The 25149-nt window shown below is 36.0% G+C and overlaps 1 protein-coding gene across 1 annotated transcript; it reads right to left on the bottom strand.

Annotated features, from left to right (window-relative positions):
- Positions 1-226: 226 nt before the first annotated feature.
- LOC124363809 (pickpocket protein 28-like) lies at positions 227-24481 on the bottom strand. The gene is made up of 14 exons (XM_046819074.1): positions 24408-24481; positions 23914-24036; positions 22860-22979; positions 19169-19285; positions 18208-18441; positions 8715-8826; positions 6452-6606; positions 6162-6363; positions 5792-6038; positions 5580-5645; positions 4366-4496; positions 2353-2456; positions 899-1002; positions 227-662 (listed from the first exon to the last, which is right to left on the bottom strand). The coding sequence occupies exons 1-14, from the start codon at positions 24452-24454 to the stop codon at positions 448-450; spliced, it is 1977 nt and encodes a 658-aa protein (XP_046675030.1). The 5' UTR covers positions 24455-24481; the 3' UTR covers positions 227-447.
- Positions 24482-25149: the final 668 nt, after the last annotated feature.

The raw sequence follows: 25149 nt of genomic DNA on the forward strand, positions 1-25149 counted from the left end.
TATACTCATATATCCTACATGTGAATACGCGTTGGTCCAATGATGTGAGTAGGAGTTATTTATTTTAAAATGTCTTGGTCTTCTTGGACAAGGAATATCTAAAAAATAATGTATTTATTTACCTCTTAAGTAATATAGTTTAATAAGTCTCCCACAATAATATAAATCTTGGTTAAAATTAAATTTAATTCTGGTCACTTTTTGGAAACATATTACATATTACACAACTTGTTAAAGTGAATTATACAAAGTTCCTTCATATATCTGGGAGCCATTATAGAACTATCTATAATTATTTTTTTGAGCGACTCATAACAATTTTTGTCGTATAACATGACAAGTTTGGATTTAAAGTACAGGATGACCTCAAGTACAGTATATAGAAAAAGTGCAAAGCAACAACCAAAGCATCCTAATTAGAACTTTCAACAATTTTAGTTTGATAATTCATAAGTCCAAGGTCAGAGTGCTGTCAGTGATGAAGTATGGTTCTGTTTGAACAGTTCTGTTCTTTTCCGTCTTGTGGTACAGACTGCCTCTACTGCTGGTAGCTTTTGGCTGATCAAAAAGCCAAGAAATATTAGAGAAGATCAAGAAGAGCAATTCTGCAATACTGATCGTGCTCAATCCGGTGAAAAGGGCCAGCAGTCCTCCGAAATGGGCTGTAAAGAACAGAAACAGTTAAAAAAATATTTAATTATTTTAAATTATTTGTAAAGTAAATTTGGTGATAGGTTACAAGTTTTGATTATACAACTATACAATCAGCGGACAAAATTTTCAGGACACTGAAAGAAGAAAATGTACTCATGATATATTTAGGATAAAGTTACAGAAATATACAACGTAATATATAATAAATAAATATATAACTATAATTGGATCCAGAGTTACTCACCGACATAATCCGAAAAATAGAAGATCTCCTTCATTTCTGTGTTTCTGATCAAGTCAGTTCCCTCTTTGTAGAAAATGCTAACCTCACTTTTGTTAGCCTTCAACCTGAAATAGTAAATTTTAATATTTCAGAAGCCCTGAAATAAAGTGTTCATAAATTTCCCAATTTACAATATTTTGCGGATTTTATAAATTTAATTCAAATTCAGTTATTTTTAAAGCTATTACACATATTAAAACGACACCCTGTTTTCAATAGACTGATTGTATTGAACCATAATAGAACCAAAACCCGATAAACTCAAGCTCCATTAGACTCAATATTAATTAAATGTACTATTTCAAAGCCATACATTATCACTCCAGTTAATACCTATTAATACTTACTCTACTCAACTATTATACTAAATATAATAGTGCCGTCTCTTTGTTGGCTGTACGTGTATTGCGTACAGTAACTTTCCACTTACTTTTAGCTCCCACTGAGGTATGTTACTAATTAAACAGTATGTTACTGCTATGTTCATCTCATAGGTGCTGGAAAATTGAAGATTTTAATTATTTTATTTTCGTAAAGGATGCGTAATCGACTGTTTAGGAGATTTCATTCGTTGAGCGTTAACGAAGCTTCACTCGAGGGGCTTGAAATTTTGAATTTGTGTCTCTTTGTCTGTCCGGAGGGTCTCTCAACCACGAACGTACTTTACTTTACTTAACATTTTACATGGGTTTTATATGTGACTGTCATGCCAACGATAAAATCATAGAATAGGTAAAAGAAATTATAAACAGACTGACTCAATCATTTGAAATTTGAACTTGTGATATTTGGTGGATTGGTTGGCAGGGCTCTCGTTACATTCTATCAGATCCTTTGATATATTTTGCGTTTTTAACAGTACATTTGTGTATGTGCAAGATAGAGTTCAATGATGACGAATGTCCGTCCCTCCATGGGATTTGGTTGAGCGTTAGAAAAGCCTATAATCCAGGGTGATTTCTCGAGAGTGAAAATTGAGCTGTAAATGTATATAATTTTACTTATTTTGCTCAGCCAGATCTTGCCTACATAAAAAACTAAATGATGACTGAAAGTGTAGTCTAGGATAAACCTTTGAGGTCTGGTTTGTGGCGTTATGTTTTACTGCCAAAGTTATTTTATTTTACATACAACTCAACCTATGCTTAAATTTAATATTTCCAGGACGTCTGAGGGATATTCTCCTGATATGGTGATAGCCTGAGAGTCACTTGAAAATTTTAATAAACTAAAATGGTATATTATTATAATCGTTCGACATATGGAAGAACAGTTACAGACTTAATCGACACCTGTATAAGTGTGTAGTACCTACGCTTTCCGATATGACTATAACAATCAAGGGGTTTTCAAATCTTCTCGAAGATTGAGTGGTGCAACAATTAAAGAGTCACATTCTTACTGCTGTTTATTACCTGTCTTCAGAGAGAGGGATCATTTGAGTATCCAAATGATAAGTGAGAGTTGTGCAAGGCGGAGGACAATCACATGAACAGTCGGGCTCTAGATTCTGCAGCACCTTAAAATTGGGAAAGATTGGTTTTGATCAGTGCATTTGAAATTTATAATTTATAATTTAATATTTAAAATTACAATTATTTTTACCAGAATTCATCCTAATTATACTAATCTGGATAAGTGAATGTTGAGTTAAGCTCCAGTTCATATTCCTCTTGGTGCATCGTCTGGGATTTGACGAGACTACTCCTGAAATATGGAGTCAGGAGAGATCCAAAAAGTCGGTGACGAAGAAGCTCAAAACGAATTCGTGACATCAGAGATCCTAAACCACAAAATACAGTGTGATCCAGGTGAAGAGATATTCTCATTGTCTCATCAGGTGCTCAGTTGCACAATAGGAATGAGAACTGGAGGTTAACTCAACATTGACATTGAATCAACCCTTTCTACCATAACTACGTTATGTGAATCTCGGATATTATTTTGGAATATTCCTTTAGGCTTCATATATGGCGAGGCTTTATCAAATGGCTTCTTCCTTTCACCTCATTTGAAAACCTATTACAATCAGTTCCATACCCACCTCTTTCATACGTGAGATGGGAAGTTAGAAGTTATTAGCTTTAAAATGGATTGATGTAAAAGGCTTTATATGAGATAAAGAGTTGGAACCTAATATGATCACTTAAGTTAACATTATATTACACTATCCCGGCAAGTTATTAGATAGTAGCGCTCCTACAAATCCTATTACTGTGAAACGGAGCGGAAGAGTATTTGTTTACTCAAGTTTAATCTGAGATATTAACATTATTTATATTAATTGTTAGTCACAACAATTCAAAACGTGTATGAATTGATGTGTATACTGAGAGCTTGTATAACTGCTCCGCAAACAGTAGTGCAAAATAATTATGTTATACATAATATACTCCAAACATTTTGTGGATACATATTATTTTATAAAATACGCATACTATCTTTTACTCTTTAGTTGTAAACATTCCTAGGCGCTTTAAACGCTTTAGCTAATCATACTTCTCAGTTGATTTAGATATCCATACGATAGTTATAACTTTAATCTAAAACAGGGTCGATCGGTAAAAGAGATCCATGGAGATGATCCTGCTTATCCTTTTGCATAATCCTATGATGAGTTCGATCCTCAATCAAGACTTCACAATAACTGGAAGTCGTCAATTAATTACCATCTGGGGTTGATAGGTAACTCCAAAAATTGCATTATTTGATAATCCTGAACGTGTGATAAAAACGTGTATAAATCAACATAATTCATAAAATTTGGATCCATATAAGTTTAAAATTATATCTTTCTAAGTAAGCATTAATAAACTAATTGTCTAAAATTTTCTATATATGCTAAGACAAGTCTACTTATCATGCGTGTCTGACAACAAAAAATGTTCCCATCTCTAAAAAGTCATCTCGATAACTATTGTGGTCTACCACAGGCTTCACCACAATTTTCTCTTCCTACCAAAATTTTGGATTATTGTTCTTGTTAGATCAGGGGGTGACTGAACATAATTTTTGTGAAAAATATAGCTTTTTTTGTTTTTTTGATTTAAATAATGTAACTCTTCAACTTTAATTACATAGTATATTAACAAATTTTGACTAACTTTTAATATTATACAGGTACATTTATAAAGGCGTGTGATATCTGTACATTAATTTAAATAATTCTAATAATGAATTCTATTAAACGCTCCACTTAAATTAATAAGAGCTTTCTTCCATAGATTTGAATTATTTTTTAACATTTAAATTGAGTAAAAAAACTCGAAAAAGTGTAGTTTAAAATAAAAAAGTTTCTAGGTATATATTTATGTCTGCTGCTTAGGTGAAACATTTTTCTGAATTTGAATCATATAAAATTTGCAAACTTTCTGACTCCCCGGATTTTAGAAAACTTAGGAACTAGAATTTTTACACGACTTCTTTACCTCGTCTGTAAGCGCTTCCTCCCCAGGAAAGGTGTAGAGATGGTCGGTAATTATGTCGTGAAGGTCATCCCTTATTTCCTTGCGGTAGTGTCTTGCTATAACCTTCCAGGTCACTTTTCCTCTCATTAGGTCTGAAATATTACATTTTGGCATTGTGCAAGATGAAGTTAAACTATACCTAACGATGCAATTTAATATATAATGAAATAAATATAATTTTTATACCGGGTGTCTTAAAAGTCCTACTCCCTCCTCCTATTAACTTTTTTATGAATAGAGATGGAGTGATTTACTTTAGGCGTTGCTTTATGACCAAATAAGGAGGTTTTTTGACGGATGAAAATTTTTAACTCCTCTCTCCCAAAGTGGGGTATTTTGGGGGTAAGTCAGAATTTTCAAATCTGAACCCATAGCAAGTGACATTTTCAGTCCAGTTACTGTCAAAGTGGACTGAATGTGTATCACATACTAACTGGTAAACAATAAGAGATGACATGGCAAAACCAGCTATTCCCAGGACTTCCTAATGGGCGTCTGTTGATTCTTATAATATCTTGTTTAATGGTTTTGTGTTCTAAGTTCTCCAGTTAATAATTAGCCAGAGAATGTTTATCTGCTTAGAATAACTTAAAATGTAATTTAAAGTGTGGGGATTTTTTTTCAAATTAAAAACTTTAATTGTCCATCAAATTTGATAAAGTAACATTAGAGACCTGTAGTTTGCGCCATTATTCTTCTTTTTTAAATATGTTTAAAATAAGGTGTCACTTGCTAGAGGTTCCTATTTTAAAATGTTGACTTACACCCAAAATTTGAGGGTCGGTCGAAAATTTCCATCTGTCAAAATACTCCTCAGTTAGTCATATAAACAACCCCTAAAGTAACTCACTCCATCTCAATACATAAAATAGTTAATAGGAGGAGGGTGGGAATTTTCAAATACCCGGTATAATTGTTACTACGTAAAAATGGACTATATTAAATGTAACCAACCATTTTTAAGAAAAATTAATAATAAATATAACATTTAAATCTTTTTATGTCTGACCACAACAGGTAAGATCAAAATAAACCGTATTCTATATTAGTCACCTTATTGTGTAGGGTCCATATTTTTATCTTAAAAAGTAAAACTTTTAATACAGTAATGAATAAATAGAATACATATTTAGGAAACAACGTAAACAAGTCCTATAGATAAGAAAAGATATTACCTGGAACAAGAGTGTCGGGACAATATCTCCGTGAAATTCCACACCACGTGGTAGAGTTGTTGATACCTAATAAACATAAAACAATAAGAGGAATAAAAATTAACATGACTACGTATACTGCTAAACGCTGAAACGCATTTCGTAATGTGCTTCGTTTCAAATAAAGTTACATACTAAATAAAAGCGTTTTTAGCTGCAGTGAATGTACCAACGTGGGAGGTAGAGAGGTACACAGCCGCACAGACTCAGGGAACATCTGACTCTGCACTCAAGCTGGCAGTTAGCCTGGGTGTAGTGCTGGAACAGCTGGAGTCTGTGAGATCCCTCGGCCTGGAGCAGACAGCTGGAACTGGAGTGCCTGGAGGTGACCCGCCTTGGTGTGACGGCAATGTGCAAGGAGTGACCTAACGGCAGACGAAGATGTGGTCTGGGCAACTCCCAGGGAAGATGGACTGCTATCTGAAGATTTTAACTTAGGTTGATTAGCACTTTTCAAAAAATGAAGTTACTCGTAAAACAACAGAGGAGCAACTACGATACATTAAAATTTGTTGGTTTCTACAAAGTAAATACAGTCTTTACCTGATACGTTTCAAAATGATCAGCGCATAGTTTCTGACTAAAGGGTTTCTTTTCGAGCTGAATGGTGAGCTTGAATTTCTCCCCTGCACTGTCTACATGAAGTGGGACAGTGTTGTCCATATCGTCTTGCGGGTACAAGAGATCTGGAGTCCAGTCGGGTCTGACTAAGAGTCCAGTATCACTGATGATTGGCCGGAATAACCTAGCAGCAGAATAGAACTCCTTGTGTTATTTATCCATTTTATATTCGAGTTGTATGACAGATTCTTGAATTAAATAGATTAACTTACGAGTTACTCTTGAACAAGTTCCTTGCTGGGAGCAGGTTGAAAGAGTAGCAGACTTTGTTGTCGATGTAGACAGTTTGAAATGCTTTGGTGCAATGGTCCACGCCTCTCTTTTGCCAGCGATATGAGGAAATGTCCTCATAGCACGAAGGCATTAACTGCAAATCAAACTCCATAACATTTCAGTTTTGTTTCAACTTGATGTTTGGTAACTTTAAAAAATTTGTTTTATATGAAATCTTGAACAGTACATATGATAAGAAAATTTCTAAGCTAAATTGGCTAGATTGATCAGTAAAACATGCTTCACAAGCTATTTGATCCAAATTTACAAATATTCGTTATTTCGAATAAAACCACATATATAGGCGTGAAATTATTTTTGATAACCGTGTAGGAAATTTCATAAATTGGTATAATGGGTCGATTCTTTAGATCAATAAGTTAAATCAATAAGACGTCAGGTGGCATTGATTGCTGCACGTATTTATGAAGCAAAACATTCAGTTTATGAAAAGTTCTATTTTTGAAAGATTTAACACATCATTATAGTTGCAAGTGATTTAAATGATTGGATCGTAAATTTTATAGATATTAAAGGCTCTTTAAAGTTTTTATTTCAATTAATTTTTATAAAATAAAGAATGAAATTAAAATAGCAACACATATAAAAAGGGGGAAAATATTTTTTTGTACGGAACATATGTATATATACACACACACACACACACACACACACATATATATATATATATATATATATATATATATATATATATGTTTATCGATTGTGCCAATTAATACACAAATGCCGCTGATCCTGTCGGTTATACGAAAGTAATAACAGCTCCCATATAAATGGACCAGACATATAACCAAGTGAATCATGGCCCTAACCAGCAGCAGGTGGTCTGTTTCTGGAGATTATCGTCTTAGAGGCTCGGACACCCCAGTATCTTGTCTGTTTTGTGTAGAAAGCTCACTCGAGTGAGTCTTCCGCTGTTCTGCTTGTCTAACATCACACCACCAGCAACGCTAGTGTAAGTTAACGTTTGAGTGATACAATAACGTGTAAGTATATATACTAATACTATACACATAGCAATACTATGATTAATAATTCCGAACGAATACTTGTTATAAAATAACTTGTAAAATACATTTTTTTGAATGCACATTTGCCTAAATTTATGAATTATTACTCATGTCATTTTACAAACGCTATTTAAACGTTTTTATTAATAAAGAAAAATAAAACTGTATAATAGCTATAATTTTTGAAGCAGATTCAACGCGTGGATAAAATAAGTAAACTAATTTATAAAATCCATTTAATTTTAAAAGAGTAGTAGAATTTCGGACATTTCCTAACGAAATCAAATTGACACGCAAAATGTCTCTGAGATCGAGAATAATAACGTTCATTCAAAGCTGTGCCCTTAACCATTTCCCTCCTAACATTGCCTTCCAGACATGCTTGTTTAGATGATGCGCCGCGATACCGCAGGAAGTGCCGATATTAATATTTTGTCCCCGGTCTCCCACCTATCTTAGTTCATGTGACATACGTTGTGTAGTATGGTCGTTTCTGTGCAGTGACTGTCGTTTCTGTGAATGTCAGTTTGGGTCCAATGTCATTAATGGAAAAGACATTTTTTCTAAAAGACCAATCTCATTAGTCTGGATTCTTGACATACAACTTGTTCTGATGTAAAGTTAGACTGTGTCGAGTTTATTGCAACATTTTTTTATGTTTTTTTTTCATGTCAAACCTTGTATCTTATGATTATTGATGCTCAAAGAAGAAAATAGATTTCAATTCTCGACATAAAGTGCTCTTTTTTGTGACACTAAAAACTCATGTTGTCATTTCAAATTCTTTATTGTTTAACAAAGGCCATTGAAATTTGATACGTACTATAAAAATACTATTCAAATGTATTATAATTATATCATCATGTAAAAATACCGATGTACTATACTTGTACAAATACATAATTAGGAAAGATTATTAATACTTTGTTCATAAAAGCTGTCAATATTCAACAATAACATTTAAGCTATTTTTGGAATAACCTTAAAACCAAATATAGTTTGGGAATTGATAAGGAAGTTATTTTACAAAATTTTGCTAGTGAAGTCATTAATAGTAAAGAACACACATTTTCTTACGGTAAAAATTAAATAATCTGAAATAACATAGTACTAATAGTATACAGAGTGTATAGATACTCAAACACTCAGTTTTATGATACTTGTCTCTCACCTCTTGAATAAGTTCTGGAGAAGAGGCGTTGAAGTAGTTACTCCAGACTTGAATGGGTAAGTTCTGTATCAACGAGGAGCACAAGTATGATGCAGCAGAGAGGATTTCCCGTCTAAATAAATAGGATATTGATTGTAAGAAACAATACAATAATGTGCTCTGTATTGAAGATACATTTTGCCTCTGTTAAATCATTTTCATCAGTTTTGGTGTAACGATCATATAGTTTTAAGGCTACATTGGGAATAATTATATATATGTAACTAATAAAGTAATACTTATTTAACTGTTTCTAGTTTAGTTGTACCGTAAATGCTTTTAAATAAAAAGAACTTAATGAAAAACAAAAGTTTTTGCAAATATAATTTTACTTATGTTTTTAAGGATGATAATTTTGGGTTGACTTCATAAAACTGAAAACGGAATTTCGCTAAGCTACGAAGATAGTACGTACCTTGGAACAAGTTCATTGGTTCATTACCCAGTCCCTACCGTGAACATAACAGTTTGTAGTTGTGAAAAGCTTCACCTCGGATATTTTAAAATAATTATTTTTTGAGATTTTAAGAGTTTTATTAATTTGGCATATTTTTTTATATATACTCCAATTTCTGATAAGATTTCATGATAAAACCCATGCAAAATATGACTCGTATGCACTAAAATGGGAAATAAAAGTGTGAATCATAATTACAAACATAATGTTTAATTGATGATAACCAAAACCATTCCCAAACCATGTATGCAAACCATGTATTTGCAAACCACTTCCATAAACACTTAAACCTTTTTTTAATGTTTAAAGTTGAAGGTTTAAGATTTATAAAAATCATTACAAATATAATAAAATGACAATCATTAAACACCTTCTGAGGTGTGCGAATGCAATATCAAAACTGATAACTTGTCCTCTGTTTGATTTTCGACATGAAGGTACACGTAAAATCTACCTTTATTCCGAAAGGGATATATCGAATCCAAGGTTTATTATTATATTGAAAAGAGTTCCCTTGAAATCAAACCTAGATCGATCGTTGCACAGCTTTATGTCCTATCCCACTTTGTTACTATTATCTTATACAGAATTTGGTGAGCAAGAATATGTTAGCAATTTTGTCTTTCATTAGTAAATACAAAATTTAATTTACACGATTGCTAAATTACTAAAACGATGTTATATGCACTAATTATTTTATGAAAGTAAGCAACATTTAATATTCTAGTTAGCCCATATTAAAATAACAATTAAACAATATTTATATTAAACAATGTATTTATTTTTTATAATTTCTTTCAAAATGAAACAATCTCCAGAATTTCATCTACCGAGCCATTAGTCGCCAGCCCTAATTACGACGTTAAGGATGATAGGGATAATACTTCAAATCTGATTGTTTGTAGAAGAAGAACGAGCTCTGATGGTTACTTCAAGCCTTTATTTTATCCTTTTGTGTCTTATAAAGGTTAATTTATGATTATAGTTATGAAGTTATTCATACTTACTTTCTATGTCTCCAAACTATGTTTCAAATTTTGATATTATATTTAGTATGTTGATAGTTTTTATATGAAATTTACCATCAAGTAATCCATGTACAAGATAAATGTTACGTAGAAACTGTATAAAATAAATAAAAATCGAAACTATTAAAGTAGGCACTAACATAGGTGTTTCTCTTTCGGTCATCTAAAGATGTTAACGTATCTGGAGATATGAGGCTAATTTCAAATTGAAATAAGAAAACTCAAGTTTTTCATACATTAGAATAAAATTTACCAACTGGGTGTTTTTTTTAAGAACAAGTCATTTCCATCGTATCAAAAAAACAAAGAGTGTGTCAAAATTATTATAAGTTTTAAGAAATTTTGTTTTAATAATCATATTATACAATACTGTATTTACCACCAAATGGGTAGTAAAAATTTAAAAATATAAATTTTATGACATTAGTAAATTGTAGTAAAGAGTTGTTCGTTAATGTAAAGGACGAGCAGAGTAATCATTATCAGTTGTTGTTAAAGTGATGTGCTATTTTTCACTACACTCAAAAAGACTTAAATGATTCAACTTCAGTGTATAATGCATTTAGGAATGAATAGTAAGATAAATTAATTGAGCCGGTTCAATACCTATATCTCCCCGGCTCATGTGTGTTTTATATAGTGTATGTGTGTGTGGTTTATTGGCTGCAGAGACAGACAACTGACCATTTGAAGGCGTTTGGCCTTTCCGGTAGAGTGGCAAAGACTCCGAGCCGTGGTGTACAAGTTAGGAGTAGCTCCAATTTAAAATTTTGTTTAACTAAGTGTTTATTTTGTTTTTGCTGAGGCTGTTCTCCTTCTGACATGTGCGGCTAAGTTTACGGCCCCTCACTGATGAGGTCCAGGAGAATTAGTTGATTTTCTGCTGCCATCTCTCCATCATGCGTGGTCGCAGAGAACCTTCGCTTTTGCGCTCTGCTGAAGGACGGCAACATGATGGACATTTCTACTAGTCAACATCTGTGATACCCTGCCCATATTCTTTATTTATTTGTTATTGTTATTGTTGCCATTTATATAGTTTTATATTTTGTTATTTAATTTTAAGTTTAGTTTTAGATATTATTTAGTTATTTCTTGGATTTCATTAGGAGCCCGCCCTTAGCCGAAGGATACCGGGTGGAATTGGCATTTCTTGTTTCAAATTATGGCGTTTTCTAATTTTTTGTATGCAGGTGCACCTGACGAGGATTGTTTTGAGGTATACTACTGCAGGCACTATTTTTTTTTTTTTTATTTATAGTATATAAATATATATATATTTATTTTTGACTGGATAGGCCTATGCGGTGTCTTAGTAAATGAACCTGAGTATACTGACCACGGTGTTCTTTTTTTACCTAGTTTGTTTTGATCCGGCATCCCGTTCGCCACCATGGGCGCGCGCTTCCCTGATGGTTTGCTGTGGGTGTGCGAGCGGCGATGTACGGTTTCAATGGTAGCAGAGAGCGTTGGTTAGCTGCTCTCTCAGCTGTCTCTCAGTTCTGGTTTTCTTTTGTTGGTGTAGGTTAGTGTTAGGTAGGGGGAGGTTTAGAGTACACAATTTTTTTTTCATTAGGAGCTCGCCCTAGCACAGGATACCGGGTGGAATTGGTTTTAGTGTCCTGTTTCCTGCAGACTTACCCTTTGCAGGGAGCAAGGGACTCTAAATTGCTTAACCGCTAAATTTATCTAACTGTACTCTACTTTCTCCCCTATCAATGTGTTTGTTTTGTTATATTTATTGCTTCTGTGTTTGTAGGTTGTGGTTAGTGTATATTTGCAGGGTATCCTTCTATTAGGTAGCGGGTATTAAGTTCTTCACTTGGACCTCGTCAGTGTAAGCCTTTTGTGAGTTGAGTCCACTTAGGTTACTAAGTAATTGTTGCGTACGCTTTGTTGTTTATTGTGGTATTTATTTTTGTCTTAATTGTTTGGTATGGGCGTTTTCTCTGGTGCCTGAAACATCTACGCAAGCCCGAGTTGGTTGTTTTTGAGGTCCTGGCGAGAGGACAGAAGCCCGAGGGAGATTTGAGGGCATTAAGAGCTCAATTACGGGCTTGTATATAGCGTTGGACCGCAGCTGGAATGCAGAGTTCCAAATTAACACAGAATTTGAGTTTTGTAAAACCCGCATGGAGGAATTAGAAGACGATATTAATTTTGAGTCACTTCCCATGTCCGGGTCAGCAAAGGCTAGATTGGCATCTCAGCTTTTACATTGGCGTGACAGAATAGTTTTTACTTATGTCAGCTCCTAGTTTAAACTCTGATATTAAAAGTTGGGCTTTTTCGGCCAGTAACAAATTAAAACAAGCCTTAGATGGTTTGAGTGAGGTGCGCTCGGTGAAAGAGAAGGGGGTACTATTTACCGCTGTCACTCCAACGGAGGTTCCCACTACCATTACTTTTGCTAACCATCCACCGGCTCTTTCTTTCGAGCCTCCCAGAGTTACTATGTCTCCGATGGGTAGTGGTGAGGCATCATCTATAGTTGTGCCTTCCTTTTCTAGCTTTGGCAAACTGCCCCATCCTTTGGGGAGTGTTTTTACAACACTTCCCCAGAGTTGATGGGCTTGACACTAATTTACTTATCCATTTCCTTCTGGAAGTTTTTAAGCTAAGAGAATTTCCTGTATGACAGATGCCATGCTTATGCAGATTTTAGCGCAGTTTTTCGTTAAGGGCCGCTTTTTGATCGCCTTCTAGACTGCCTTAAGAGAGGTGCCACCTTTGACCAGTTCCACGCCGAGATCTTGGAGTTCTTTGTACCTGCTCGGGTTAGGGAGCGCTTGCGGGTGGAACGCGTTTACCGTCCTCAGCACCAGACGAGACGTTGAGCCATTTTGTCGGGGAGATAACGGGATGTAGCCCGGGTGTTGCGCTTGAGCTTGAGCGAAACGGAGTTGGTGAGCCTTATTTTGGAGGGCATTAAACCTGAAGAACGCTCCCGTTTGATTTTTTGTAGCCGTCCCCGCATCTTTTTGCGGATTTGGACCGCCTCTCCATCATCTCTAGAGGGGTTCAGGATGCGGATGATCAAAGGGAGGCCATGTCGAGGGCATCTTCCTCACTTGCCTCCGGGGCCGGTCCCATGCTCCGGTGCAGTCTGAGCCAGCAGCTGCTCCTTCCCCGTAGGCAGCCTCCTACCTGTTATGGCTGCAAGCAAGTGGGACATATTAGACCGTTTTGTCCACTTAATTAAAAAAACTAGTAAGCTTGCGGACGAGTAAGCCTGACTCGTGCCGTAAAGGTAATTTTGAGGGCAAATATGTACCTGATTTTGATGGTAAAAGGGTAGCTGGTTTAATGCAGAACAGAAAGAAAACAGAAAGAAATAGACTTGGGGGACAGTTATCATCGTTGGCCGAGAGGGGAGGTTGCTGCTCTGGCTGCGCAGGGAGTAAGGGCTGCCCGCTCAACCTGCCCACAACTGGATGTACTTGTGGGGAATGTGGTGCAGAAGGCCCTGGTTGATTCTGGGTCAGCACGCAGCCTGATTTCTTTGTCGTTTTTTGAAGATATAAAATCCCTCTGGGCTAATACGGCAGGTTGAGCCTAGTTTCACTTATCTGCTGGACTGCTTCACGCACACCTTTACCTATTATCCTGTAGTGCCCAGATTCACATCAAAATTAATTATTTCTCTTGGGATTGGAGCTTTTTTGGTGGCTAAGGACCTGACTTTTTTCCTTTCATCTTGGGGAGCAGATTTTATCGGAAAAACTGGCATGATTTTGGATTTGGCCTCCAGTCATGTTTTCTTTGCTTTCGCCAGGCGGGTGCTCGTTCCCTTTTCAGATGTCGAGTCTCGTGGGACTGCTGCCTTAGAGATGGAAGATAAGAGCTTGACTCCTCCTGACCAACTAGGACATCTTACGCCGAAAGAGGCTGAGGACATAAGGCAGATTTGTTCCAGTTTTCCTGAAGTCCTAACTGACAAACTGGGGCACGACCAATCTCTTGAATACGAGATTCGTCTTACAGACACCCGTCCTGTACGTTCCCATCCATATAAGCTTGCTCCGCCCAAGATGGAAATTCTGAGAAATATGATTGATGATTTACTTAAGAGTGGGGTAATCGAGCCGTCTTGCTCAAATTTTTCCAGTCCAGCGTTTCTAGTGCCGAAACCTAATGGGAAGTCCAGATTGGTCCTGGATTATCGAAAGCTCAATGCTCAGATAGAAATTGACTCCGTGCCTCTCCCCGATTTGCATTCTGCTTTCGACTGGTTTGGTAAGGCCAAGTATTTCTCCATTTTTGATCTTAATCAGGCCATATCATCAGATTCCTCTAAAACACGAGTCTCGACCTCTCACTGCCTTTTGTGTGCCTTGGAATTTGTACCAGTTCACCCGAGTGCCAATGGGCTTGGCTGTGGGGGCCCAAACACTCACCAGACTCCTGGATTCTATCTTTCATGATGTCAAATTTAAGTTCGTGTTCAACTATCCTGGATGACCTGCTTGTGTACAGTGAGAGTTTATGAGGAGCACTTGACTCATCTAGGAGGAAGTTCTAACTAGGCTGCGAGAGTCTGGCCTTACCGTCAATCCTGAAAAGGTGAGTTTTGCTCAGCCTGAAATATCGTTTCTGGGTCATCTTGTCTCTTCTCGAGGTGTTTGTATTGATCCAGAGAGAACCCAGGCAATCAGGGAGTTTCCTCCTCCTAAGGATGCCAAGGGGATTGCCCGTTTTGTGGGAATGATAAATTTTTATCGTCGTTTTTCATCCCCAATGTTGCTGAAGTGGCGGCCCCTCTGAACTCTCTTAGGAAAAAGGGTGCCAAGTTTGAGTGGGGTGAAGCACAACAGACTGCTTTTGAGCAGCTGAAAGATGCAGTGATGCAGCCTCCAGTCTTGGCTATGCCTGATTTCAGTCGTAAGTTCGTCTTGCAAACTGATGCTTCCTCCTTAGCCGTTTTGCTGCTGTTTTATCACAAGAAGTAGATGGTATCCGGCAGCCCATAGCTTATGCTTCACGCACGTTAACCCCTTGTGAGAAGAAGAGTTGTTCTGTTTATGACCTGGAATGTTTGGCTGTCGTGTTTGGAATTAATAAGTTCAGGCGTTACCTAGAACATAAAGAATTTTTTGTTGGAAAACCGACAACCAGGCACTTTCTGCTCCTTGCCCACTCCCCGTCAGCTCGGGAAGATTGGTCGCTGGGTAGTCCAAATTTCTGCCCTTAAGTTCACAGTGCAGCACGTGCGAGGCACCCAAAATATCATAGCGGACACTCTGTCACGCATGTATCACTTACCCAACGACCACCAGAATTTATCAGAGCCGCCATGTTGTGGCGTGCTCCTAGACTTTCCTCTGGCATTTTCGGACATTGTTCCACACCAACTTAAGGATCCCGAGCTGACTGCTATCATCAATGAGGCTTAAAAACGGAGGTGCCCACCCTCCTTATTTTCTGTACCGAGGTGCTCTATGCTGCCGTGACAAGCAGCGGAGAAAACCTAAGTTAGTGCTGCCAAGCTTTCTTGTACCGATGGTCTTTCAGTATTTTCATTCTTCTCCTGTGGGCGGACATCTAGGAATTCATAAAGACCATCGCGAAGATTAGGGATCAGTTCATCTGGAAAGTATGGACCGGGATATTGCAGCTCGAGTACGTTCTTGTGAACTGTGCTCGCTAAGCAAACCCGCTCAAAATACCAAGTTGGGTCTTTTGTCATCTGAGGTGGCGGAAAAAACCTTTGGAGAAGGTTTTCATTGACTATGTTGGGGCCTCTCCCGCGTAAGCAAGTCCGGAAATAAAGTTCCTACTTGTTTGTGTGGATGCCTTCTCCAAGTTTGTTTGGTTGTTCCCATTGCGGAGTGCTACCGCGCAGCTCACGGTGCAAGCACTTCGTAACCATTTTTTTCAACACTTTGGAATCCCCGCCACCTTTAGTTTTCCGATAATGGTTCACAGTTTGTCTCCAATATCTTTAAAAGAATGTGCTTTGGGCACGGAATCCGCCATGTGACTACTTCCCCTTTCTATCCTCAGCCTTCTCACGCCGAACGGTTTAATCGCAATCTTCGATCTGCTCTCATTGCCTTTCATGCGGAAAATCAGACCACCTGGGATCAACAACTACCTTGGATCCAATTTGCCTTTAATACGGCCCAGCATGAAAGTCACAAGGCGGTACCTTTCGAGTTATTATTTGGCTTTCCGCCAAACAACCCTTTGGCGGAACCTTTGGAAAATTAGCGATCTTCTGCCACCATCCTGGTACTCCCAATGTGAAAGCCACTTGGGAGGCAGCCAGGCGGAATCTCATTCGGGCTAGGGAGTTAGTAAGGAGGAAGTACAACCGAGGTCGTATTGCCAATCCCTTCCAGGTGGGGGATCTAGTTTACTGCAAGGCTCAACCCAGTCAGTTCGGCTGTGGATAAAAGAGCTGCTAAACTTTGCTACAGGTGGACTGGTCCCCCACCGCATCTTGAAGTTTCTGACTCCGGTGACTGCCCGACTGGGAGATCCTCAGTCCGGGAAGATTTTCAGGAAGGCGCACATATCCCATCTGAAGCCTTGCCGGAGTCATCCGTGATTTCTCTTTTAGTCTGTGCGGGAGGGTTTTAGGTCCAGAGGCCTGATCACCTCTGCTCCTTCTTCCTGATCAAGGTTCCTGTTTTTCTTCTTTGTACCCACGCAACTCTTGGAGTGATTTCTTGCCTCCAACTGGATTTTCTTGGTTTTCCCTTCTGCAGACTTCAGGGTTTTCCGGTTTATAATTCTTCAACCATTGGGGGAGAGGCATTTCGTTTGGTTCTTCATTTTGAAGAAATTAACAGAGGGGAGTTCCTCCTTTTGGGGGGGGGGAGTCCTGAGCCGGTTCAATACCTATATCTCCCCGGCTCATGTGTATTTTATATAGTGTATGTGTGTGTGGTTTATTGGCTGCAGAGGCAACTGACCATTTGAAGGCGTTTGGCCTTTCCGGTAGAGTGGCAAAGACTCCGAGCCGTGGTGTACAAGTTAGGAGTAGCTCCAATTTAAAATTTTTGTTTAACTAAGTGTTTATTTTGTTTTTGCTGAGCTGTTCTCCTTCTGACATGTGCGGCTAAGTTTACGGCCCCTCACTGATGAGGTCCAGGAGATGAGTTGATTTTCTGCTGCCATCTCTCCATCATGCGTGGTCGCAGAGAACCTTCGCTTTTGCGCTCTGCTGAAGGACGGCAACATGATGGACATTTCTACTAGTCAACATCTGTGATACCCTGCCCATATTCTTTATTTATTTGTTATTGTTATTGTTGCCATTTATATAGTTTATATTTTGTTATTTAATTTTAAGTTAGTTTTAGATATTATTTAGTTATTTTCTTGGATTTCATTAGGAGCCCGCCCTTAGCCGAAGGATACCGGGTGGAATTGGCATTTCTTGTTTCAAATTATGGCGTTTCTAATTTTTGTATGCAGGTGCACCTGACGAGGATTGTTTGAGGTATACTACTGCAGGCACTATTTTTTTTTTTTATTTATAGTATATATATATATATATTTATTTTTGACTGGATAGGCCTATGCGGTGTCTTTAGTAAATGAACCTGAGTATACTGACCACGGTGTTCTTTTTTTACCTAGTTTGTTTTGATCCGGCATCCCGTTCGCCACCATGGGCGCGCGCTTCCCTGATGGTTTGCTGTGGGTGTGCGAGCGGCGATGTACGGTTTCATAATAAAGCAAAAGATGCAAATCTCCAGACATTTCGAAGGATTTGAGAACGTTTGTATAAAGCAATACTTACAAGTAAGGCCACGGATTAGATCAGAACCTGAGACTGCTACAGGATAGTGCTGTTTAAAATATTGTATCTGAGACAAACCAGTTTCTCAATATAACATTCTAGGCTTTATATTATTATGTGGCTACTTAGTTTTATGTGATTTACTTACGTTACTTACTTTTCAAAATTTCATATACAAACCATTTTACTTGTTATTATAATAGTCAGAGGCAGACTTACGTCTCAGAGGCACACGCTGACGAGTTGCACCGCTGAAGGATGCTGTCCAGAGGGTAGAGGCTGCCGATGTTGCGGTTAGGACACACGGTCACTGCAGGGAAGGGGATGATACCCAAGGGGATCCAGGAGTCGTGTCCAACCGTGGGCGGAGCCCTCAGCCATCGACAGCTGGAGTCGTACACGAGGTACCCACACAGCGTTAGGCTCAGGAAAACGATGAAACTCCAAAATATCCTCGGAACATAATTTATTATGCATAAACATTTAATCATCATTGCCATCACTAAACCTCTCGCTCGCTGTAAAATTGTTCATGGGACCTCTAAAAGAATTCCCACTTTACGAAAATATAATCTAACTTGAAATATCCAAAATCATAATTTTATGAGTTAAAACATTTTTAACAAACATTTCAAACAATTGAATACCATTTTTTACGTAATGAATAATGTCACTGCTGCTACAAATGATGAAACGTACCAAGCTTTTGGCGATTAATATATTAGTCTGAAAATAACATAGAAATCTTATAAAACAAATCATACCAATAAAATCAAAAAGCACAAAATACGTTTGTGTGTTCTTCAATCAACACAAATAATTTCCAACAATTCCAGTCATGGGTTTATAAAAGTATAAAAATATTCAAACATAGCTATTGAAAAATGCTGATAATTATAGTGAATTTTGCAATTACAATTTTGTAATTTTGGTCAAAAATAATTAAAAAATAAAATCAAAAACATCTTTATTTCCATTATCTTACAAAAATTTATAAAAACAACCATAAAGTTGTAGTATGTTAAAGTATTTAATAGTGTTTATTTTTAAATTAAGTCCAAGAGTAGAGAGGTACAGGTATTTTTATATGACCTTCCCACAGTATATTAAATTTTGTTATAAAAAAAGATTGTTTCATCTAGTCTTACCACATACTTTGGAAATATAGGTTGATGTTTACCTTATTTGAAAACTATTTGAAGTTGTCATGTACTTCATCCCGTATGTGCCAGAATCAACGAAGTACTTTTCAATCCTTTCTTTCAAACTTAATTTTTGATTAATCTCGCCTCTATCTCTGGAAAAATAATTACTTCATGTAAACTCACATTATTGTTTGAGTTAAATATAATAGAGTAGTATATTAAGAAATTTAAACTTTTTTTGCATTACATTTTTGTAATAAAGATAGATAATTCAGAATCCAAAATTATTATATTTTGTCTAGGACAGTTCGGTAATAAAACTCAACCGTCACAAAGCTGTCATTATGATTGCAGACATGCTGGAGTTTCTCAGTTTCTCTAAGTTTCTCGGGATTTATCTCGATCGAGAGCTGGCTTAGTAGGAGCACGTTGAACACATATGTTCTAAAGTTACATTATCTGGAGTTAATGATTCTATTGATCTTGCAAAATATAGGCCATTACTATATACAATAATGACCTGTCTTTTGTTCCACACATCGTACAAAAAAACCTGTAGCACAGCTGAATTAAAGGAGTGTTTAGACTTGTCAGAACGATTTAAAAGTTACATAAAACTCAACCGTCATAATGCTGTCTTAGTGGTTGACAACATGGTGGAGTTTATCGATTCCTCTAAGTTTCTTAGGATTTACCTCGATTGAGATCTAGCTTGGTAGGAGCACGTTGAACATATAATATGTTATAAAGTTATATCATCTGGAGTTAATGATTCTATTGATCTTGCAACATATAGGCCATTACTATATCCAATAATGACCTGTTTTGTGTTCCACACATCGTACAGAAAAAACTGAGGGACAGCTGAATGAAACAAAGGATTAAAGGAGTGTTTGGATTTGTCAGAATGATTTCAAAGTCGAATCACAGACGAGCAAAGACTCATTTAGAGATATTGGACTGCTTACTCTACATCTATGAGATAGCAATTAAGGGTATACTCCGTTATGGGACAAAGGACAGGGGCAGCTTTAGAGTTGTCCTTTGACAACTACACAAACCTTTGAGCACATAAAGTCCCAAGTTGGTGTGAAGTTGATCAATAGGCTGCCTGACGGGATCAGAGAGTAAATCATCGGTAAAGGTTAAAGATATTATTAATTACCTCTTGAGGTATAATCCACTATATTTAGTCAAAAATCACGGAAGGCAGCTGGCGATAACCAATTGAAAATTTGGATCTGATGTAATATATGAATGATATACCGTGATTATGTTGTGCTTATGTAGGCTATGAATAAAGAGTTTCAACTGGAACGAATAACAAAATATCTTCATTAAACCTTTTGTTATTTACTATTTTGATGCAATTTATATTGTTTATATGCAGTAAAATTATTGTATAAAATTTGTAAATTTAGTGAATCAATAACGATAAGAAGGCTACGTCTTACTTTATAACTCACTCGTTCACAGACCAAATAAAAAAGTCGTAAAAATACTTATAAATTAACACCAGCTGACCTCTTTTAGTGTTGGGTTTATTTTTATCCATGAAGAATAGTGAAATTGTAAAAATACAGGCGAGAGAGTGTTTTGTCACAAAAGGAAATAATGTGGGTCTTCAAAGACTAATCAGATTTGTGGTTTCTTATTCACCACCGGAAAGATTTCCAATTTCCTAGTTGCCTAAAGCACACTTTTAAAGTGGCGTTATATAAGACGTACCTGCAATACCAGATCGATAAGGCTGTATTTGTTTGAAATTTGATGATGAGGACTTCTTAAGTATGACAGCCAGGAAATGTTATTTTACTTCGAACTCAACACGTGTCTCTGATTCATATCTGAAAAGTTTCCCTGAAAAGGGTTTACGATATACTTTGTTTGAAGTTTGTTTTTGACGATAGAACGATTGTGAATGAAACAGAATTTTTCGGACATTTGTCAGCGTTTAGTGATACAAACAGTACATTTGAATTGAACGCAAACTGGTGATATTTTGTATCACTAACGACGGAAATTTCCGGAAAATCTTTCATATCATCTTTTGTAGCATACATGATATTTATATAACAAAATGAGTTCAACGGTTACAGATAAGTTTTATACTTAATTAAAATCTAAGTAAGAAACATTACTTTTGGATATTTGTAAGAAAGAAGTTACAAAACGCGAAACCTATACTCCTATTATGTTAAAATTATGTAATGGTAGATGGTTATGTAAATTATCTCACCTAACACAGTTTATGTAAGTTGAATTTGCCACCTGGATTTACCACCTGTTGTTGTAAGCAAGCCTTAGATGGCTGATGTGATTGTAAGAAGGTGGAGGTGAATTTAAGTAGGCTGAGGCGAGTGTAAGAGGACTGAGAAGAGGGTAAGAAGACTGAGGGGAGCGTAAGTGAACTGAAAATAGCGTAAGATGTCTACTACGGTGATTGTAAGAGGAATGAGGTAAGCCTGAAAGGGCTGAGGCGAGCAAAAGAGAATTGCATGTGGTGAGCACAAGAGGACTGCATAGGATGAGCGTAAGAGGATTGAGGTAAGTCTAACAGGGCTGAGTTAAGCAAAAGAGCATTGCATGTGGTGAGCACAAGAGGACTGCAAAGGATGAGCGTAAGAGGATTGAGGTAAGTCTAACAGGGCTGATGTAAGCAAAAGAGCATTGCATGTGGTGAGCACAAGAGGACTGCATAGGATGAGCGTAAGAGGATTGAGGTGAGCCTGAAAGGGCTGATGTGAGCATAATAGGACTCCATGAGGTGAGCTTAAGAGGACTAAGGTGAGCATAAGAGGATTCAGGTGAGCGTGATATGATTAGGCCAAGCGTAAGAAGATTATGACAACAATGAGAACCTTTGGTTAGCGTAAAAGGCGTAACAGAATTGATGTCATTTAGAAAGAAGCAAGTATTTGTTTAGTGTATTATTTTCATTGAAATAAAATGTTATCTTCTCGGTTACGACACAATTTTACAATTTAATTGTAAATTTATCTGTGCTATGATGGGAATAAAAGACCTGCATATTTATGACAATTGTGATTCAAATCAATCAGAAAAATATAAAATCTTTACCAGTTAAACTTATCACTACTCAGTCAGTTTAAGAAGGAGTTCGTATTGTAGGAGTAAAGTGTTACAATGTGTGTGCTAATTCATTTCGAATGCAATATATTACAGTATTTATAGCTTAACCTGGCCTGCCTATTGCTCCAGATCTCTATTACTAATTGAAAAACGATCCTAGTAATTAAGCAGTCACGTTGTCGTGAGTCCTCACTAATTACGGAGGTATAACGATGTACAAGTATTTCCATTCTACTGTTACACAAATTTATCAATTAATCCCGTGACAATTCAGTATTTAAGATGACTCACTCTTGTCACCCAACGGTTTTCAAATTATAAAAACTAACTGTTATTGTTTACAGTTCTTTCTGTGAATCATCGATGTGGAATAAAGCTCCCTGGAAACGATTAGTAACAATTTGTTACATCTTTTTGAGACCAAACATATAGCCTCCTTTTTTTGGAGAATTTTTGTTTATAATTTGGACAAAAACAACATGACATGTAAAAATGTACCAAGAATTCTTTTATATGCTCTGTTTCATGCAGTATATTAATAGAATGAGCAACTGGTTCAATCAGCTAGTATTAGATCTACTACTCGTATATTCAAAACATCTCAACGTCATTTAAAACAAAAATAGTACAAACCTTTGCTCCTCCAAATAGCAAATATCACCACGACTTTGCAGCTCAAAGTCCATCACATTTGCGAAAAGTTCCTGAAGCCGTTTATGTACTTTCTTGTGCTCTTCCTCCAACCTCATTATCCTAGACATAGTAAAGATTTGTCGGTGCAGAATAAAGTATAAATTTTGGTATATATTACTTTAGATTTGTGTATATTAAGATATTTTTATTCTGATCGTATTGATTACTTGATCTGCTTCTATAACTTGTTTTGATCTTCCTCCAACCTCATTATCCTAGACATAGTGAAAGGTTTGTCGGTGCTGAATAAAGTATATATTTTGGTATATATTACTTTAGAATTCTATATATTAAGATATTTTTATTCTGATCGTATTGATTACTTGATTTGTTTCTATAATTTTTTGTGATCTTCCTCCAGCCTCATTATCCTAGACATAGTAAAAGGTTTTTCGCTGTGGAATAAAGTATATATTTTGGTATATATTACTTTAGAATTCTATATATTAAGATATTTTTGTTCTGATCGTATTGATTACTTGATCTGTTTCTATAACTTTTTTTGATCTTCCTCCAACCTCATTATCCTAGACATAGTAAAAGGTTTGTCGGTGCTGAATAAAGTGTATATTTTGGTATATATTACTTTAGATTTGTATATATTAAGATATTTTTATTCTGATCGTATTGATTACTTGATTTGTTTCCGTACTTTTTTGTGCTCTTCCTCCAACCTCATTATCCTAGACATAGTAAAAGGTTTTTCGCTGTGCAGAATAAAGTATATATTTTGGTATATATTACTTTAGATTTCTATGTATATTAAGATATTTTTATTCTGATCGTATTGATTACTTGATTTGTTTCTGTAATCTTTTTGTGATCTTCCTCCAGCCTCATTATCCTAGACATAGTAAAAGGTTTTTCGCTGTGGAATAAAGTATATATTTTGGTATATATTACTTTAGAATTCTATATATTAAGATATTTTTGTTCTGAACCTATTGATTACTTGATCTGTTACAACAAGTTTACAGAAAGGAAATAGAATTACCTGCTCCATAACACGAGCTTGCTGTTTTCTGTTTCTTTGTTGATCCCCAAACAGTTGAGTTCTGAGAAAGGTTCTTCCACGCGTCGCCTCAACGTTTCCTGTTGTACTTCAAGTTTGATAATTCTGAAAAATACACATTTGTTTTCAATGTTGTGAAATTATGATGTTTTAAAATAAATACATTTTAAAGTAGTATTAAATTGTTGTTACACTCACTTTGTCAATTGCGTTTAGTCATATGACAATTGTTTCAGCTACGATTTGCAACATATTTTACAATGATAATTCCTAACAAGTTAATGCTACTGTTATGGTACTTATATGCTTTCATAATTTTCAAATATGTAATCAGTTATCAGATTTTTGTGCGAAAATTGTTTACATTACGCAACACCAAAGTTTTAGTTTTATCAAATATAAATTCTTCGATCATCGGTAATATATCTAGAGCAGAAATAGAACTAATCAACAACTAAAGTAACTGGAATCTGTACCTTTCAACTAATCGACGAATGACTTCTTCATCAAAGGAAAACTCCATGTTTATTTTGTCGGTGTTATCCTTATTGACTCTGAAACGTACATATGAGTACCAATCAATGTATAATAGTTAGTATAGTGCAAAAGTGGTGCAATTAACTCTTAATTTTATTTTATCTCAATTAAAGCGTACATTTTTGCTGATATAATAAAGTACTTAAAGTATTGAAACGTACATGTAACTACCAATTAACGTATAATGTGTAGAACAAAATTAATACAATGAACATTTAATTTTATTATTTGTTAATTGTACGTGTTTCATATTTTGTTAAAAGAACTACTAAAATTTAACTGAACGAATTTCATTAACTAAGTTTAAGAGCATTTTATTTAAATTCGTTAAAATATAATAATTAAATAAAAATATAATGTTTCACCACTATAAATTGTTACTACGCATGAATATTACAATATTGTATTAATATTGAGTGCATAAAACGCAATGTAGTAGTAAATGTGTAAGCATATGTTTGAAGTTTAAAGAAAAATCACTGTTCGAGCATTTTAAATGCCATGAGGTCGTAGCATTTATAGTTTTAATTCCTCATCTGTTCAATATCTGTTTTGAAAATGATATTATTCCAAAACATGAAATATGGACAACATTATTCCTTAGTATTTTACGTTATGAACATTAGTTATAATTTCAGACAGTGGCATGTGTTTTATTCATTTATGACTGAATGAATGAAT

The sequence above is a fragment of the Homalodisca vitripennis genome, chromosome 5 (assembly GCF_021130785.1).
Source record: "Homalodisca vitripennis isolate AUS2020 chromosome 5, UT_GWSS_2.1, whole genome shotgun sequence".
Lineage (NCBI taxonomy): Eukaryota > Metazoa > Arthropoda > Insecta > Hemiptera > Cicadellidae > Homalodisca > Homalodisca vitripennis.

Coding starts and splice junctions, on each gene's coding strand:
- LOC124363809 (XM_046819074.1), bottom strand. CDS start 24,454: ATGGAGTTTTCCTTTGATGAAGAAGTCATTCGTCGATTAGTTGAAAG. Junction 22,980..23,913: donor AAGCTCGTGTTATGGAGCAG/GTAATTCTATTT, acceptor TACTATGTCTAG/GATAATGAGGTTGGAGGAAG. Junction 19,286..22,859: donor TGCTATTTGGAGGAGCAAAG/GTTTGTACTATT, acceptor TTATTTTTCCAG/AGATAGAGGCGAGATTAATC.